We start from the raw sequence: 16,897 nt of genomic DNA, 5'->3' as shown, positions 1-16,897 counted from the left end.
GAAGATAGAAACTTTGCATTGCCGGAATATTTATTTATTAGAACACGATTGATGTCGAAACATAGTAAATTCAGGTTGAATCTTGCAGTATCTGTTTTTCCTTCTCAATGATGCTAACTACCGACAGTTGAAAAGTGGTATCTATTATACGATGATGGTTACTAACCCACGAGAGAGATACACTGCTGGTAAATACTTGAACGAATTGAAAGATTACGAATTAGAATCGAATTTAATGAGTATTTTCGCAAAACTGAGTAATACGGATCAATTTTGGCGACAACCGTCCAATAATGTAAAATGCATGACTTTGCATTACGGTCCAGCGACGTGGTTTTTGACTTTGAGTCCTAGTGAATGGTAATGGTCCGATTTGGGTGAATATTTACGAGATATGAATCCCGATAAAGAGAAGTTAGGCATCAGCGAACTAGTCGCATACGATCCTGTAAGTACTTCTAGATTCATGCGGATAAAATTCAAAGCCATGATTGATTTTATTTGTTCGTCCGATAATCCAATAGGAAAAGTTATTCATTACTTCTGGCGACTGAATATCAAAGTAGAGGTATTCAGCACATGCATTGTATGATTTGGATAAAAAATGCTCCAGTAATAGGAAAATCGCCGGATGAAGAAGTTGCTACGTTTATTCGAAAATACGTAACGTGTGAAATTCCAGATGAAAATGTTTCGCCAACGTTGTACGATACGGTAATAAGTGATCAGAATCATAAACATAACTCGTATTGCATGCGTACGAAAAAAACGGAAACTAATATATACAGAAAGTGTCGGTTCGATTTTCCTCGGCCAGTTACTGAGAATTTCGTTTTAAGAGACGTTATCACTTCGATAGTCGGTAGAAAAAATTTACGCAGTAAGAGCAGATTGTACGATCTTCCTCGCAAGGAGTCGGAAAGGTTTATAAACGATTATAATCCGGCTATCAAATTAGCCTGGAAGGGGAATATGGACATACAATTTATTGGAGAAAAATCAGAGTTTTTAATCATATTTAACAAATATACACCCGTTTCGAGCAACAAGGCAAAGTTTTCTGATCAATAACTTACTCCCTGAAAATACGGTATAACACAAATCGGAAGTTGATACGAAAATTCGAAATTTTACTAAAGAAAGATTGGAGGTTTTTAATTTATACAATTTTCACAACTCTTATTTCAATTATTTATTCTACCCATCGAAAGTTTTTTGAGAGCAGGCCGCCATGTTATTTTTCTGAGTCATTAACAAATTGGTACTCTGGAATTACGAGCAATTATTTTTCATTGTACGGGCTAGTATGAATTTCAAATCAAATCTCTATAAACGACTATTATATTTTGTGCACTAAGAATAACATATCGCACTTATTTTCTAGAATCAAATTGTAATCAGTTTTACTTATATGTATGTATATTCAATGTGAACTTGCACCTTGAATAAAATATCACAGTTACTTTTCATGGTAATATATTATTACTAAATTTAGATAATATACACTTTACGTATGTTCACTTTGAACTGGCACCTTGAATAACATATCAGTTACTTTTCGTGATAATTTATTATTAGATCGTTTAAATTTTTGAGTACCTTCTTTTGAACATGGCCTGACCTTTTCATTTTTATGATTTTTTTAGGATCCTAATATTTTCTAATTTTAGGAACCTAAAATATAATACTATTATGAGTATTTCTGATGAGTGATTCATCACAATTATATTGACTCATTAGCACACTTTAGAAAATTTTAGTTTACGAATTTTTAGTTCAACACAATTAAATTTTTATATTTAGATTATTTTTATATGACATTATTATATCTTATTATACATATGTATAACAGTTTTTATAAGTTGTTTATTATATAGAAAATATATATTCTGATATTTCTCACTATCTCTCTCTCTTAAAAAAAAAAGATATAAATAATATTATTTTGTGCATTATTAATTTCTATATTATGTATATAATTTATATTTTATAAAAATATTAGTTCCTAAATGTGCTTAAATATTTTGCTGATAATATTGCTTAAATGTAAAATACAATGTTTATAATATTTTAGCGTATTATTATGTAATTGTGCTGTCTATTTATAAATATATGCCAGCAAGATTTATAAAAAAAGTTGAAAACTTTGTTAGAAGTTGTGTAATATAATATTATTTTCTCTTAAGTATAACGATATATAAGGATATGCTAATAAGCATATTTGAAAAAAATAAGAAAATACTTTATTCTGAGTAATCTTGTAATATATATTTATACACATTTCTTCAGATGATAAAATGAAATATCTGTCTAAAATATCTTATTTGGTTGTTCTTCTCTGAGCAACCTGAGGTTAGCTTATTGTTATATTTATTTGTTATATTTAATTGTTATATTTATTTTATTAATTTAATTAATTTAATTTAATTGAGGAATATTGTTAGAAAAAATGTTTCAAGCATATTAAAAAAATTGAAATTTATTTATATGATAAAAGCGCGGTAATCTGTCTTTAAACACAGTCTGTGTCTTTAAATCGATTATGATGGATTCGAATTTCGAGGAAAAAATTGTCAAGCATATTTTTTTCGCACATTTATATCAACGATAGAAATTATATCTGTATATTAATCTATCAAATTGTGAAATCAGTTTCAAATTATTGCCGTAAAATTAATAATATTAATAAATATTCTTAAGTATACTTCATTTTTCTATAAATGCAAGTTTGAAACTCATGGATTTGACAATGAGTACCATGGGTTCTAAACAGCAACATCTGCAGAACGATTATAAATTAATTATTTGTCATGCATACGATATAAATATCTCTTTTCGTATACGGTGGTCATATTTTAAAACATGAAGATTTAAGATTTTTTATTTATTGAAAAGATACACACATAAAACTGTATCATGTACGTACATTTAAAACAGTTCCGGTCGATCTATAAATATTGCTTCAATTGCTACGATAAATATTTCCTCATTCCTATCAATTTACTAATTATATATACTCCGATGAACATTGGGAACAAAGTTTCCAAATCCATTACATTTCATCCTTTTGTGTTTCTATTAATATTGTTTAATTAAAAAAAGAAACGGATATAAATACATATAACATTATATATGTGCATATATATATATATATATATATATATATATATAATATATAAAACATCTGAGGAAAGCGTTTAAAAAAAAGCAAGTAATTTTATAATTTTAATTGACACAATGACAATAAGATTAATTAATTGAGAGTAATCGTCATCGATTTTGAAAAAAGAAATTTCTTCTTTTATTCGCGCGTATCCCTCAGAATACAAGTTAAACTACAAATTGCGATGAGGATTCGTGAAATGGATGATCGAGGACTTATGATTCAACAAATCATTTACCAAACTGACTTAGCACAAAAAAAGTCAATTGGAATCTCTTTGATTGGAAGTTACTGAAGTCTGTCACATTATTCCAAGATCTATGAAGTCTACATCTGAATTGGATTTTTCCTTTTCCCGAATCTGTTCCTTGTTTAAAGAGAAAGAAGAAGAAAAAGAAGAAGATTAATGATAATCTTCTTATTCGATATACAAGAAGAAGCTTGCAGTTTCTCCTCTAACAGTTTACATCAAGCATTCTTATATCATATCATTTGAAGATACTGTGGGAGTATGATCACGAATTTCGTTATAGCAAGCTTGAGCAATCAACATCTGAAAGCCTTCAACGTCAAAGATTTCATCTCACTTGATTTAACTACATATTAACAATGGCAGTTATCGAGATTCGCAACCGACTTCCTAACAGAACAATTAGTGAGAGATCCGTTTTGCGACAATTACATATAATGACGTTTTGAAGAATAGTTTATATCAGGAGACGCGGTAGCGTCTCGCTAAGTTATATCTTTCATTCGTCAAATTAAAATACAATCTACAAAAAAACAAAAAAAATATCGAAAGATATCGAAAAAATAGCGAAAATTATCCGTAGGACGCTACTGTGTATCCTTCACCTCAAAAATTTGAAATACCTACTGTTTGGAGTTTGACAAGTAAAAGTTATTGCATATCGATCAATCTTATATTTCGGCATTAAAGTTTTCGATCATTGTATTTATATATCACGCCCTTTGTATAGCCAATTATATCAGCGTGACAAATATATTATTTTCGAGTCTCGTATTGTTACGATGCCGCGACCGTGACATTCCTTGTTGTTTTTCGCTGCCGATCAGCTGGCGATCAGCTACCGATCAGCTGATTCGCACTCAAATAAACATACCTTGCTCCCCGTTTTTCACCCTTACGACGGGGAATTCTTGTCTCTCGACACCTCGTCAACGGCAGTCGAGCTGAGCTCTCTGATCAAGCAAGGTTGTCGCGCGAAGGCTATGTATCTCGAATTCAGTTTTTGTCTCCATCTCAATTGTGTGTTTCTCAAATAAACTCTTAAAGGATCAAATCAGTTTGTCATCTCTCTTAAGCAATGATCTTTCATCTTTCCTCTATCCTATCGTTCGGTTAATTTTGATGTCTCCAATGAGAACGTGGATTTTCATACAGTTCATGTGCGAATCCCGGGATCTTTGAAAACCTAACTATCTCGCGTAAGCATTGCTGGTCCTTCGAGCCGGATATTCGGATTTCGCGAAACACGTGAATTCTCGTAACCGAAATTACCGAACGTCGCAAAGGTGAATTGTCGTGCTTATTGTCTCGTTGCTGTCACACCAGCGGTTCTCAGCAGTCGGCTGCGGAATTACGATTGTGCGTGAGTCTTGCGTAAGTGCGGCTGCCGCTTTCGACGTGCGTTCTCAAATAAGTGCATTTTCGCACGTGCTGTGTTCTCTCCAGTCAAGTTAGTCCGACTTAATCAAAGATGGCAACAATCGAAAACACCATTGCTCGCCAGAATGAATTGTTCGGTCTGATTTCCCGCGCAGTCAAAAATCTTCATAAACTCGGACCGACAAAAACAACTCGTGGAGCAGTGCAAAGTCGCGTGAGCGCACTCAAGGCTAATTGGGAGAAATTCCAGGGTCTTCATGATAGCTTGTGCAAAGTGCGGAGCCCCGACATTGCAAAGCTGCCGTATTTCGCTGACGACCTCTATGCATTGTGCGAAGAGAAATAAATCGATGCGAATGGCATCATGCTTGACATGTTAGATGAGCTCGTACCGGAAAGAAGTGCGTCCGCGACCAAGGCCTCAATGACAACGTCTACCGCATCTCATTCTCGACGACTGCCTCGTATCGACATACCAAAATTCTCAGGTGATTACGCTCAATGGAGTCATTATCGAGATTTGTTTACGTCCATGATCATGGAAAATAATGATATATCGGCTGTCGAGAAACTACATTATTTAAAGATGAGCTTGACAGGGGAGCCATCGCAACTCTTGAAAAATGTGACTATCTCTAGTGAAAATCTCAACCGCTCCTGGAAAATGCTCATTGCTCGCTACGAAAATAAGCGAATACTAATTGATGCTCAATTGTCAGCGTTATTCGCAATTCGCAAACTTTAAACCGAGTCATCATCGGAACTCAAGCGACTTCTCGGCGACGTTAAGGAAATCCTCGGTGGTCTCGAAGCTCTCGACTGTCCGGTGCGCCAGTGGGATCATCTTATCGTTTTTATGACTGTGCGCAATCTCGATTCCGAATCAATGAAGGATTGGGAAAAAACACTCGGTGCAACAACTACCGCGCCTTCCTTCGCCGACTTAGAAACCTTTCTCGTTGGACGCGTGCATACTCTCGAAGCTATCGAAAGATCCACGACCTCACGTAAACATCCAGCGACAAATATGACACGACCTCAACTAAACGCAAGATCATACGCTGCCACCACCGCCGAACAGCAGTGTGCGTTGTGCAATTCAAGCCATTATATTTCGGCGTGTCCGAAATATCTTGAGAAGACTCCCGCTCAACGCCGCGAGACAGTTTCATCGAAAAACCTCTGTTATAACTGTCTCGGTCCTCATCATCTGAAAAGCTGTCGTAATGCAAAGCGCTGTCGTATCTGTCGCAAGCAACATCACTCAACGCTACATTTCCCATCAAACGAACCGGTAGCCGCAATAACAACGATGTCGCCGATTGCCTCAATTCCGTCGACCTCGCACATAGGACTCACCTCCACGCATCTCGCGCAAGCCGACGGACAAGAATCAACGCTTCAAGCATGCAGTCATGTGACACAATCGCGTATAATTCGAAGTACGTCCGTACTGCTCGCGACCGCTCTCGTTACCGTCGTATCACCATACGGCGAACATTATCAAGTACGCGCGTTGCTTGATCAAGGATCGGAGGCATCATTTATCTCCGAATCCGTCGCACAAATCTTAAGACTCTCACGCACTTCAGCTGCAATTCCAATTATCGGGATCGGTGCTCAGCGATCCAGTGTCTCCAATGGACGTGTCTCTTTTGAAATTATCTCACGCGTCAATTCGGCATTCTCTCTAAAAATCGAAGCTCTTGTGTTGCCGAAACTCACCTCTTATCTGCCACCTGCAGTTATTGTGAATGCTCAGTGGCCTCATATCCATGGATTGGCGCTTGCAGATCCAAACTTTGCAACGCCAGGAAAAATTGATCTCGTTCTCGGCGCAGGTGTTTGTGCGCAAATTCTCGAAGACGGCATTTGCCGAGGAGCTAGCGGTACGCCAATCGCTCAGAAAACCACTTTCGGCTGGATACTCTCCGGACAACTCTACTCTGAGCATGATCGCATCTCAACAGAACAATCAATTAATGGATTGCACTGCTCTCTTGATGGTGAACTCCTCGATCTGCTCCAAAGATTCTGGGCCCAGGAAGAAATCACGCCTGTGCATAACGTGACGCTCACCCCAGAAGAATCTCAGTGTGAAGAACACTTCAAGACAACGCATTCTCGTGACGCGCATGGACGCTTTATCGTTCGGTTACCGCTCCGAAAAACTGTAAGTGACTTGGGTGATTCTCGCGCTCCAGCACTCAGGATGCTCCGATGTATGGAAGCGCGCTTCGAAACGCACGCTTCTCTCAAGGTAGCCTATAAGGAGTTCCTACGTGAGTATCTTGAACTTGGTCATATGCGTCTCTCAAGTTCTCATGATATTTCGCGACGCGAATTCTTTCTGCCGCATCACGGCGTCATTAAAGAAACAAGCTCGACCACGAAATTACGCGTCGTGTTTAATGGATCGCAGAAAACAAATCTCGGAATATCATTAAACGACTGCTTGCATATCGGCCCGAAATTGCAGACGGATCTCATTGACATTCTCGTTCGCTGGCGTCGACATCGCTACGTTCGCGACCGATATAGAAAAAATGTATCGACAAATTCGCGTACATCCAGACGATTGGCCACTTCAGAAGATTTTCTGGAGAGACTCTCCGTGTGAACGGCCGCGAGAATATCTCTTATGTACCGTGACATACGGACTAGCTTGCGCGCCATATCTTGCACTTCGCTGTCTGCAACAGCTCGCAACCGACATTGAATTCACACGCGGACTGGCTGCCGAAATTCTACGCCGCGATACATACGTGGACGACATTTTATCCGGGTCAGATGACATCTCTACAACGAAAGAAAAGATGCAGCAGCTTAAGGATACTCTCACGGCGGGTGGCTTCAATCCGAAGAAGTGGATTACAAACGCTTCGGAATTGTTCCAAGGTATTCCCGTGTGCGATCAGGATCCTTCCGCGATCCTACCCGTCGGCGACTCCACGACGCATTATACTCTCGGAATTCGTTGGAGCCGATCAAGTGACAGTTTCGTGTTTGTTGCCCCTTCGTTTCCGCGCTCAGACAAAGCGTTCACTAAACGCTCGGTACTCTCGTTTATCGCGCGGATTTTCGATCCTCTCGGCTGGATCGCACCGATTATAATCACGGCCAAGCGATTCATGCAACAACTGTGGGCAATACGTCTCGACTGGGATGACGAATTACCATGTTCTCTCAAATCTCAGTGGATCGAATTCATGCAGCAATTCGAACAGGTGTCGGCTATTGTGATTCCGCGTTGGTTCGGCACCAGCTCAACGGCTCTCGGAACCGAATTGCATGGTTTCTCGGACGCCTCTCAACATGCAATTGCCGCAGTTATCTATCTCCGTGTCGTGACTCCCACCGGCATTCATGTGACTCTCGTTAGTGCAAAGACAAAAGTGACTCCGCTTAAACGCGTAACAATTCCGCGACTCGAATTATCAGCTGCCGTACTCCTCGTGAAACAGCTTCTCAAAATACGCGAAGTTCTCGATTTAACTCAAACGCCAGCGCATCTCTGGACGGACTCCACCGTCGCGTTAACATGGATCAAAAGCCATCCATCGAGATGGAAAGAATTCGTGCGAAATCGTGTCGTGTTCATACAAGAGCTCTCAAACTCTCGGTGGCATCACGTCTCAGGGAAAGAGAATCCTGCTGACGTGGCGTCTCGCGGAACATCGCCTCAACTTCTCCAGCAAGATCAGTCGTGGTGGCATGGACCTCCGTGGCTACAGCAATTCTCGACCGCGTGGCCAGTCTCAAAGCTCTCGCTCGATTCCAACGCACATCTTGAAGAACGAGCTCGTAATTGCGCCATCGCGATCGTGATTCCAGAGCCAGATATGTGGGATCTCATAAAACGATACTCATCTTTCACTCGACTGACCCGCATTACCGCTTGGATTCTACGTGCGATCCAACGCTTCCGACCTTCAAGGACTGTGCCTGTATCGCAAGACCCTCTTACTGCAGGGGAGCTAGAATTGTCAGTCCTTCTTTGGGTCAAATTAACGCAACATGCTTATTTCTCAACGGAAATTCGACTCCTACGAGGAGGTAAGCAGCTGCCGAAAACCAGCGCACTGTTCCGTCTCACTCCGTTTCTCGATACTAAAGGGCACCTCCGACTACAAGGACGCCTTCAATTGTCTCAGCTGGATCCGGCGGAAAAACATCCATTGATTTTACCTCGCAGTTCTCGATTGCCGGACCTCATAATGGATTATTACCATAAACAGACGTTACATGGCGGACCACAACTCATGCTCTCGGTTATACGCCGCAAATTTTGGATTCTCGGGGGTCGCCTGCCGGTTCGCTCATTTATTCATCGATGTGTAACCTGTACACGTCAACGAGCAGTTACCGGGCTTCAACAAATGGGACAGCTTCCGGCCTCTCGTGCAACTCCATGTCGACCTTTCTATCATACCGGGGTCGATTATGCCGGACCTCTAACACTCAAGACCTTTCGCGGACGAGGTGCAAAAACTTACAAAGGATACTTTGTAATCTTTATCTGCTTCAGCACCTCAGCTATGCATCTCGAGGTGGCGACAGATTATTCGACCGACGGATTCATCGCCGCCTACAAACGGTTCACGGGCCGCAGAGGGATTTGCTCCACAATCACAAGCGACTGCGGCACCAATCTCATAGGAGCGGATTCCGAATTAAGGCGACTGTTCAAGGCCTCAACGACAGAATGGACTCACATCGCCTCCCAGCTCGCCAACGATGGAGTTACGTGGAAGTTTAATCCACCCTCGGCCCCTCACTTCGGTGGAAAGTGGGAAGCTGGAGTGAAATCGGTCAAATTCCACCTCAGGCGAGTCATAGGTGACACGCTGCTCACCTATGAAGAGATGAACACGCTCTTAATTCAGATCGAGGCGGTTCTCAACTCTCGCCCTCTAAGCGCTCTCTCGGATGACCCAACGGATGTTTCAGCGCTCACGCCAGGGCATTTTCTAATCGGATCAGCGCTCACCACTGTACCGGAGCCCTCTCTGGGTGATGTCCCAGCATCTCGGCTGTCGCGCTGGCAGCTACCCCGCCAGATGACGGAGTCATTCTGGAAGCGTTGGACTGCAGAATATCTGTCCCAGTTTCAGGTCTCCTCTAAGCGGCACTAAGCGCAAAATTCATTTCAGGTTGGGTCTTTAGTTCTCATCAAGGACGAACGGATGCCTCCTACCAAATGGCCTCTCGCACTCATCATTGACGTGCATCACGGGCCTGACGGACTTATCAGAGTCGTCAGTGTGAAGACGGCCAACACTACGCTCAAAAGACCAATTGTCAAATTGTGCCTGCTGCCGGATCCAAATAAAACATAGACATTCTCGCGATAGATTCACGTTCCATAAATATTGTCAACGCGGAGTTGCCAAGGCGGGCGGAATGTTTGGAGTTTGACAAGTAAAAGTTATCGCATATCGATCAATCTTATATTTCGGCATTAAAGTTTTCGATCATTGTATTTATATATCACGCCCTTTGTATAGCCAATTATATCAGCGTGACAAATATATTATTTTCGAGTCTCGTATTGTTACGATGCCGCGACCGTGACATTCCTTGTTGTTTTTCGCTGCCGATCAGCTGGCGATCAGCTACCGATCAGCTGTATCGCACTCAAATAAACATACCTTGCTCCCCGTTTTTCACCCTTACGACGGGGAATTCTTGTCTCTCGACACCTCGTCAACGGCAGTCGAGCTGAGCTCTCTGATCAAGCAAGGTTGTCGCGCGAAGGCTATGTATCTCGAATTCAGTTTTTGTCTCCATCTCAATTGTGTGTTTCTCAAATAAACTCTTAAAGGATCAAATCAGTTTGTCATCTCTCTTAAGCAATGATCTTTCATCTTTCCTCTATCCTATCGTTCGGTTAATTTTGATGTCTCCAGTGAGAACGTGGATTTTCATACAGTTCATGTGCGAATCCCGGGATCTTTGAAAACCTAACTATCTCGCGTAAGCACCTACCCTCAAAAATTTGAAATATTTTATGAACGGAAACATACTTTTCAAAAGATGACCATATCAATCGAAAGCGCAATTTTTTCCGAGTAAAATGAGATTTTAACGAACTTGATAGCTCTATTGGTTGCGGAGATATGAATTTTTTAAGTAATTTTTTGGTCGAAAAAGTGTCACTTTTTTTTAAGACAACGGCGTCGTACTCGTCCGCGGTTACCCATCCCGACAAAGTGATTTTGTCCGCAGCTGCTTTATCTTATCCGCGGTCACCCATCCTAGTATAGTGACATTTTCCTCAGTTGCTTAACCTTTTAAGCAACCAAACGAAAAATAAATTCTCGCTCTCTCACTCTCTTTCCCTCCCTCTCTTGCCCCCCCCCTTTCTCCCTCTCTCTCTTGCTTTCCCACGTCTTCTTTCGCTCTCTCTTGCCCTCTTTCGCTCTCTCTCGCTCTCTCCCGCTATCTATCGCTCTCTTTCGCTCTCTCTCGCTTTCTTTCGCTCTCTCCCGCTCTCTCTCGCGTTCTCTCGCTTTCTCCCGCTCTCTCTCGCTCTCTCTTGCTCTCTCTCGCTCTCTCTTGCTATTTTCCACTCTCTCTCGCGTTATCTCGCTTTCTCTCGCGTTCTCTCGCTGTTTCTCGCCTTCTCTCGTTCTCTCCCGCTTTCTATCACTCTCTCTCGCCCTCTCGCTTTCTCCCGCTCTCTTTCGCGTTTTCTCGCTCTCTCTTGCTCTCTTCGCTCTCTCTCTCTCTCTCTCGTCTCTCCTCTCTCTCTCTCCGTCTTTCTCGCTCTCTCTTGCTCTCTTCCGCTCTCTCTCTCTCTCTCGCTCTCGTTCTCTCTGCTCTCTCCGCTCTCTCTCTCTCTCTCTCTCTCTCTCTCTCTTTCTCTCTCTCTCTCTCGCGTCCTCTCGCTCTCTCTTGATTTTTTTTTGCTCTCTCTCGCTTTCTCTCGCTGTTTCTCGCCTTCTCTCCCGCTCTCTATCGCTTTCTCTCGCTCTCTTTCGCCCTCTCTCGCTTTCTCTTACTCTATCCCGCTCTCTCTCGCGTTCTCTCGCTCTCTCTCGCCTTTTCTCGTTCTCTCACGCTCTCTATCGCTCTCTTTCGCCCTCTCTCGTTCTCTCGCTTTCTCTCTCACTCTCTCCCGCTCTCTATCGCCCTCTCTCGCTCTTTTGCTCTCTCTCTTTCTCTCCCCTCCCCCACATCTGCCTTTCTCTCTTATATTTAATAATATTACAGTTACTTTAGGGTTTAACCTCGGACAAAAGCTGAATTTTGGCAAATCTTCGTTTTTGCATAAGATTAAAAAGGAAAAAAAATTACCATTATTATATAGTGGTCTTTAAGAAAAAAAAGTAAACAATTAGGCCTCAAATTTTGTTCTTTGCAAATGTCTAGTTGAATATCGATTTTACAGAAAAAACAAAAAAATACAAAGTTAAAGAATGGATAATTTTGCATAAAAATGTTATCTATAAGTTTTTCATACAAGTAATACTTTTTATGTAAATAATTTTACAAGACATACGCTGCACGGTGTATTCACGGAGCGTGCTGACAGATGTTATGTGGATTGAAGCGTTACACGCGCGCACAAAAATGTCATAACTTTTGAACGAATTATTGTACAAAAATGAGTGAAGAGTCGAGGGTTGAGAGTCTGAATTGAGAAGTCAGAGATTTCAACTTTTTAATGCAACCTTTTGTTATTCTACGCTAATACTTTAAAAAATTACGATAATTTAAGCAAAATGTTACATGTAATGTTTGTCTTCTTTTATTAAATTAGTAACAGACAGTCTTAGAATTTTTTAAAAATTTATCATAAAATAACAAAACAAATTACATTAAAAAGCTGAAATCTCTAGATTTTCAACGGTTCTTTTTTCATTTCTGTTCGATAATTTATTCAAAAGTTATGACATTTTTGTGCGCGCATGTAATCTACATAACGTCTGTTGGCACGTTCCACCACGTTCTGTCAATACACCGCAATAAACAACTTGTAAATTTTTGAAGTAAAAAGTTTAGCTTATACGAAAACAGTTATAGAATACTTCATGCAAATAACAGAATTTGGGTACTAATTGTTTAATTTTATTTTTTAACGGCCACTGTACAATGATAAACTTTTTTCTTTAAATTCATGCAAAAACGAAAGTCTTTACCAAACTTCAATTATTCACTATTTTTAATAATTTAAATTTATTGTTAGCGTATTTCGCCTTTTAATTTTGACAAATTTATTTTGACATTGTATTGCGACTTTTTATTAGAATTTTTATTTATATTTATTTATTTATTATAATGTATTGCGACTTTTTATTATAATTTTTATTTATATTTATTTATTTATTATAATGTTTATTGCGCACTGAAGAAGACTGATTGTGAGTACAGTCAAAACGTTTGTAAAGGGTTTTTTTAAATTAAAGTTTTTCCAAGATTTATAATAATTTTTTAAATATTTTTTTTGCTCATTACACATGGCCTCGTAATAGTTATCATTGTGAAACTTCAGTTTGCTAACATTTTTTCTGAGGTATCGCTCAATTTTTATCTAAAGTAACTGTAGTATAAAATATATTGAGAGTCACTATAAAAGCTACACACATGCACATACATATGTAAGTACACAAACATGTGCGTACGTAAACATAAATATATGTTTACATATACATTTTTTTTATTATATCTTTTAATGAACTTTGCAAAAATATGTGAAATCCCACTAAAAGACATCAAAGATGTAAAAAAAGTGCTAAGTTATATCTTTCGCAAGCAACAATAATTCTTTACAAAAAGTCGTAATCAAATATATTATCTTTTCAAATATTATGTTTATAGCCAAAATAATCCTTTGCAAAAATTAATCATTATCAAAAATATTTTCTCAAAAATTATATTTATAAATTATATTGTATTTTTGTTAATAATACTAGAAAAAAATTAAAATATTAGCATCAAAAAGTAGTGAAATCAAAAAATTGCGCTAAATAATTATATTAATAATACGAGAAAAAAGGTTAAAATATTAGCATCAAAAAGTAGTGAAATCAAAAAGTTGACTAATTGTAAGTAAGTGACAACATAATATATAATTAATATAAGTATGCTGTCTTCTAAGCTGGGCAATAGAGCCAAGGAAACGAAACGAAAAATTAATTAAACGGAACTGTATCTCAATTTGAGATCCCAAAGTTCCACATATAAATTAATTTCGAAACTTACATATGGAGAAATAAGCGAGAAAAATATAGGTCCGAAAAGTCGCTGAAGCGGGAATCGAACCCGCGTCTTTCACTTTCCGGGCGACTGCTCTTACCAACTAAGCTATTCAGACCCTTTCGATCCTATATTTTTCATTTGCCTTTTTAGTAGATGTTAGTAAATACCGCCGTGATTAGCCCAAGGCGTGAATAAACTCAGAAATAAATATTTTTATCGGCTCTCAATATAAATAATATAAGTATGCTGTCTTCTAAGCTGGGCAATAGAGCCAAGGAAACGAAACGAAAAATTAATTAAACGGAACTGTATCTCAATTTGAGATCCCAAAGTTCCACATATAAATTAATTTCGAAACTTACATATGGAGAAATAAGCGAGAAAAATATAGGTCCGAAAAGTCGCTGAAGCGGGAATCGAACCCGCGTCTTTCACTTTCCGGGCGACTGCTCTTACCAACTAAGCTATTCAGACCCTTTCGATCCTATATTTTTCATTTCCTTGGCTCTATTGCCCAGCTTAGAAGACAGCATACTTATATTATTTATATTGAGAGCCGATAAAAATATTTATTTCTGAGTCTATTCACGCCTTGGGCTAATCACGGCGGTATTTACTAACATCTACTAAAAAGGCAAATGAAAAATATAGGATCGAAAGGGTCTGAATAGCTTAGTTGGTAAGAGCAGTCGCCCGGAAAGTGAAAGACGCGGGTTCGATTCCCGCTTCAGCGACTTTTCGGACCTATATTTTTCTCGCTTATTTCTCCATATGTAAGTTTCGAAATTAATTTATATGTGGAACTTTGGGATCTCAAATTGAGATACAGTTCCGTTTAATTAATTTTTCGTTTCGTTTCCTTGGCTCTATTGCCCAGCTTAGAAGACAGCATACTTATATTATTTATATTGAGAGCCGATAAAAATATTTATTTCTGAGGATAATATATAATATTTAAATAAATTTCCTATAAACATACAAATGTATAATTATTGCTTTATTTTAAAACGTTTATAATATATATAATAACAAAATAAATTCAGCAAAATATATATATATATATATATTTATTTATCTTTACATTTAAATAACATGAATAATTATGTAATTAATTTAAACTGGAATGTATATACATTGTAAAGTTATTATATATTTTTATAAAATATTTAGATAAATAGATATATATAATAAAATAAATTATTTATCTCTAAATAATTATTTAATTCAAATATATTTAAACGTATATTCAAAAAAGGTAATATAAGGCACAAAGAATTAAATTTAGAAAATTAAAAAAATTTAAAGTTAAATAAAAATTTTTAATTTAAATTAAAAAATAAAAGTAAAAAAAATGTAATGTACAAAAAATACTTAGCGCTGTTTTTGTATTATAGCCCTTTGACTACGAAACGTCCTTAAAAATGATGATTAGTAACGAAATGTGTATATACAGAATATATCACACACAGAAGTCGCATCCTATCTTTGAAGAGTGAAATGATGAAGTCAAAATAAGTCGAAATTAAAGAATCATGAAATTATATTTGAACCTTTTTTATAAAAAAATTTATAATGAAAATAATGCGGTTTAAACATCTATCTCGAAACTCTGATTGCGATCAGGGAAACATTGCAAATGCTTTAAAACATGTATCGCAGGATAAAGAAATTTTTATTCATTTATATTTTGATTGATCAATTAAACACTTTGAAATGCTCCATATCCTAATCACACACACACACATTTTTCATACATAATTTCCAATATTTTTAAACATAATTAATTGTAACAATAATTTTTGGTATCACCAGTCTAGGTTTCATCACAGTAATAATTTAAAATATGATATTTAGTATTAAGGCAGAAAATCTATAACTTGGTAAAAATAATCTTATTTATTTTATGATCTCCTTCGACAGTGCACTGCTGATTTCACTAAAACATCTGATAGCTATTACATTGACTTTGCAACCATATTTTCTAATTGTATTCCGATTAACTTTTTCACAATTATTTTTACTAATCAGTGTAATTTCTGTAACATGTAATGTTACGAAAATTGTATGTTACTTTGCACTTATTATTATATTAATTTTATAAATATAATTAACTTTTTTATAATTTTTATTATTATTAGCACAAAATACATATTTATAAATATATAATTTTAATATTGATTGATATAATATAAAAAACACTGACGTATACCTTAATTATATATATTATATTAAATAATGCAGAACATTACACAAAACATTTTAAAACTATTATAGTTATATATAATGAATATTTCAGATTTTGATACGATAATGAATAAAATAGACAAAAATATAAAATAATATCAATTGTGTGTATTTGTGTGTAAAATGAAGACGAGTAATAAGTCATAATGAGTCAATGATCGATATTTATCAATTTGTTGCATATTGAATATCATCCAACTATCCTCTTGAAAAAATAATAGTTTTGATTTTCTGCTTGAATTTGCGGATACCATGGAATATAAAAAAATCGTAAAAATCGGGATATGTTTCTGTAATATAAGTAATAGGTAAGCAATCAATCTCTACATCTAATTCATTAATATTTTCTATGGACCATCGGAAAAATGTTTCGTACACCAGATGACTATAATCTCGTATTATTTTTATAAGAGGACTACGAGTTAAGAATGCGAGTTAGGCAAGAAGGAGCCACAGGAAACATACATATTTCACAAGAAACATACGTGAAAAACATTATTGAAAAATTTGGTATGTCCTGTGCAAACCCAGTTTCAACACCCATGGAAGCTGGCATAAAGTTATCACGCGAAGATGAAGCATCATCAAAGGAAGAGAAAGATGAGATGAGAAAAATACCCTACCGGGAACTCGTAGGAAGCCTAATTTATATAGCA

At 37.5% G+C, this 16,897-nt stretch overlaps 2 protein-coding genes across 2 annotated transcripts; both read left to right on the top strand.

Annotated features, from left to right (window-relative positions):
• The first annotated feature begins 5,157 nt into the window (after positions 1–5,157).
• On the top strand, positions 5,158–7,413 carry LOC114937596 (uncharacterized). Its single transcript, XM_029311111.2, has 2 exons — positions 5,158–5,418; positions 5,545–7,413. The coding sequence occupies exons 1-2, from the start codon at positions 5,158–5,160 to the stop codon at positions 7,411–7,413; spliced, it is 2,130 nt and encodes a 709-aa protein (XP_029166944.2).
• Positions 7,414–7,609: 196 nt separating this feature from the next.
• Positions 7,610–9,928, top strand: LOC146719581 (uncharacterized). The gene has a single exon (XM_085489992.1). It carries the CDS (start codon positions 7,610–7,612, stop codon positions 9,926–9,928), a length of 2,319 nt encoding a protein of 772 aa, XP_085346118.1.
• Positions 9,929–16,897: the final 6,969 nt, after the last annotated feature.

The sequence above is a fragment of the Nylanderia fulva genome, unplaced genomic scaffold (assembly GCF_048542155.1).
Source record: "Nylanderia fulva isolate GAGA-0341 unplaced genomic scaffold, ASM4854215v1 Scaffold932, whole genome shotgun sequence".
In the NCBI taxonomy this organism is placed as follows: domain Eukaryota; kingdom Metazoa; phylum Arthropoda; class Insecta; order Hymenoptera; family Formicidae; genus Nylanderia; species Nylanderia fulva.
The sequence above is the reverse complement of the archived record's forward strand: the minus strand, read 5'-3'. Positions and strand labels throughout refer to the sequence as shown.

What these genes read in the sequence shown, in the direction of transcription:
- LOC114937596 (XM_029311111.2), top strand. Translation starts at nt 5,158, where the DNA reads ATGCTTGACATGTTAGATGAGCTCGTACCGGAAAGAAGTGCGTCCGCG. An exon ending in CATCGCAACTCTTGAAAAAT is followed by an intron (nt 5,419 to 5,544) that starts GTGACTATCTCT and finishes CTTTAAACCGAG; the next exon opens with TCATCATCGGAACTCAAGCG.
- LOC146719581 (XM_085489992.1), top strand. Translation starts at nt 7,610, where the DNA reads ATGCAGCAGCTTAAGGATACTCTCACGGCGGGTGGCTTCAATCCGAAG.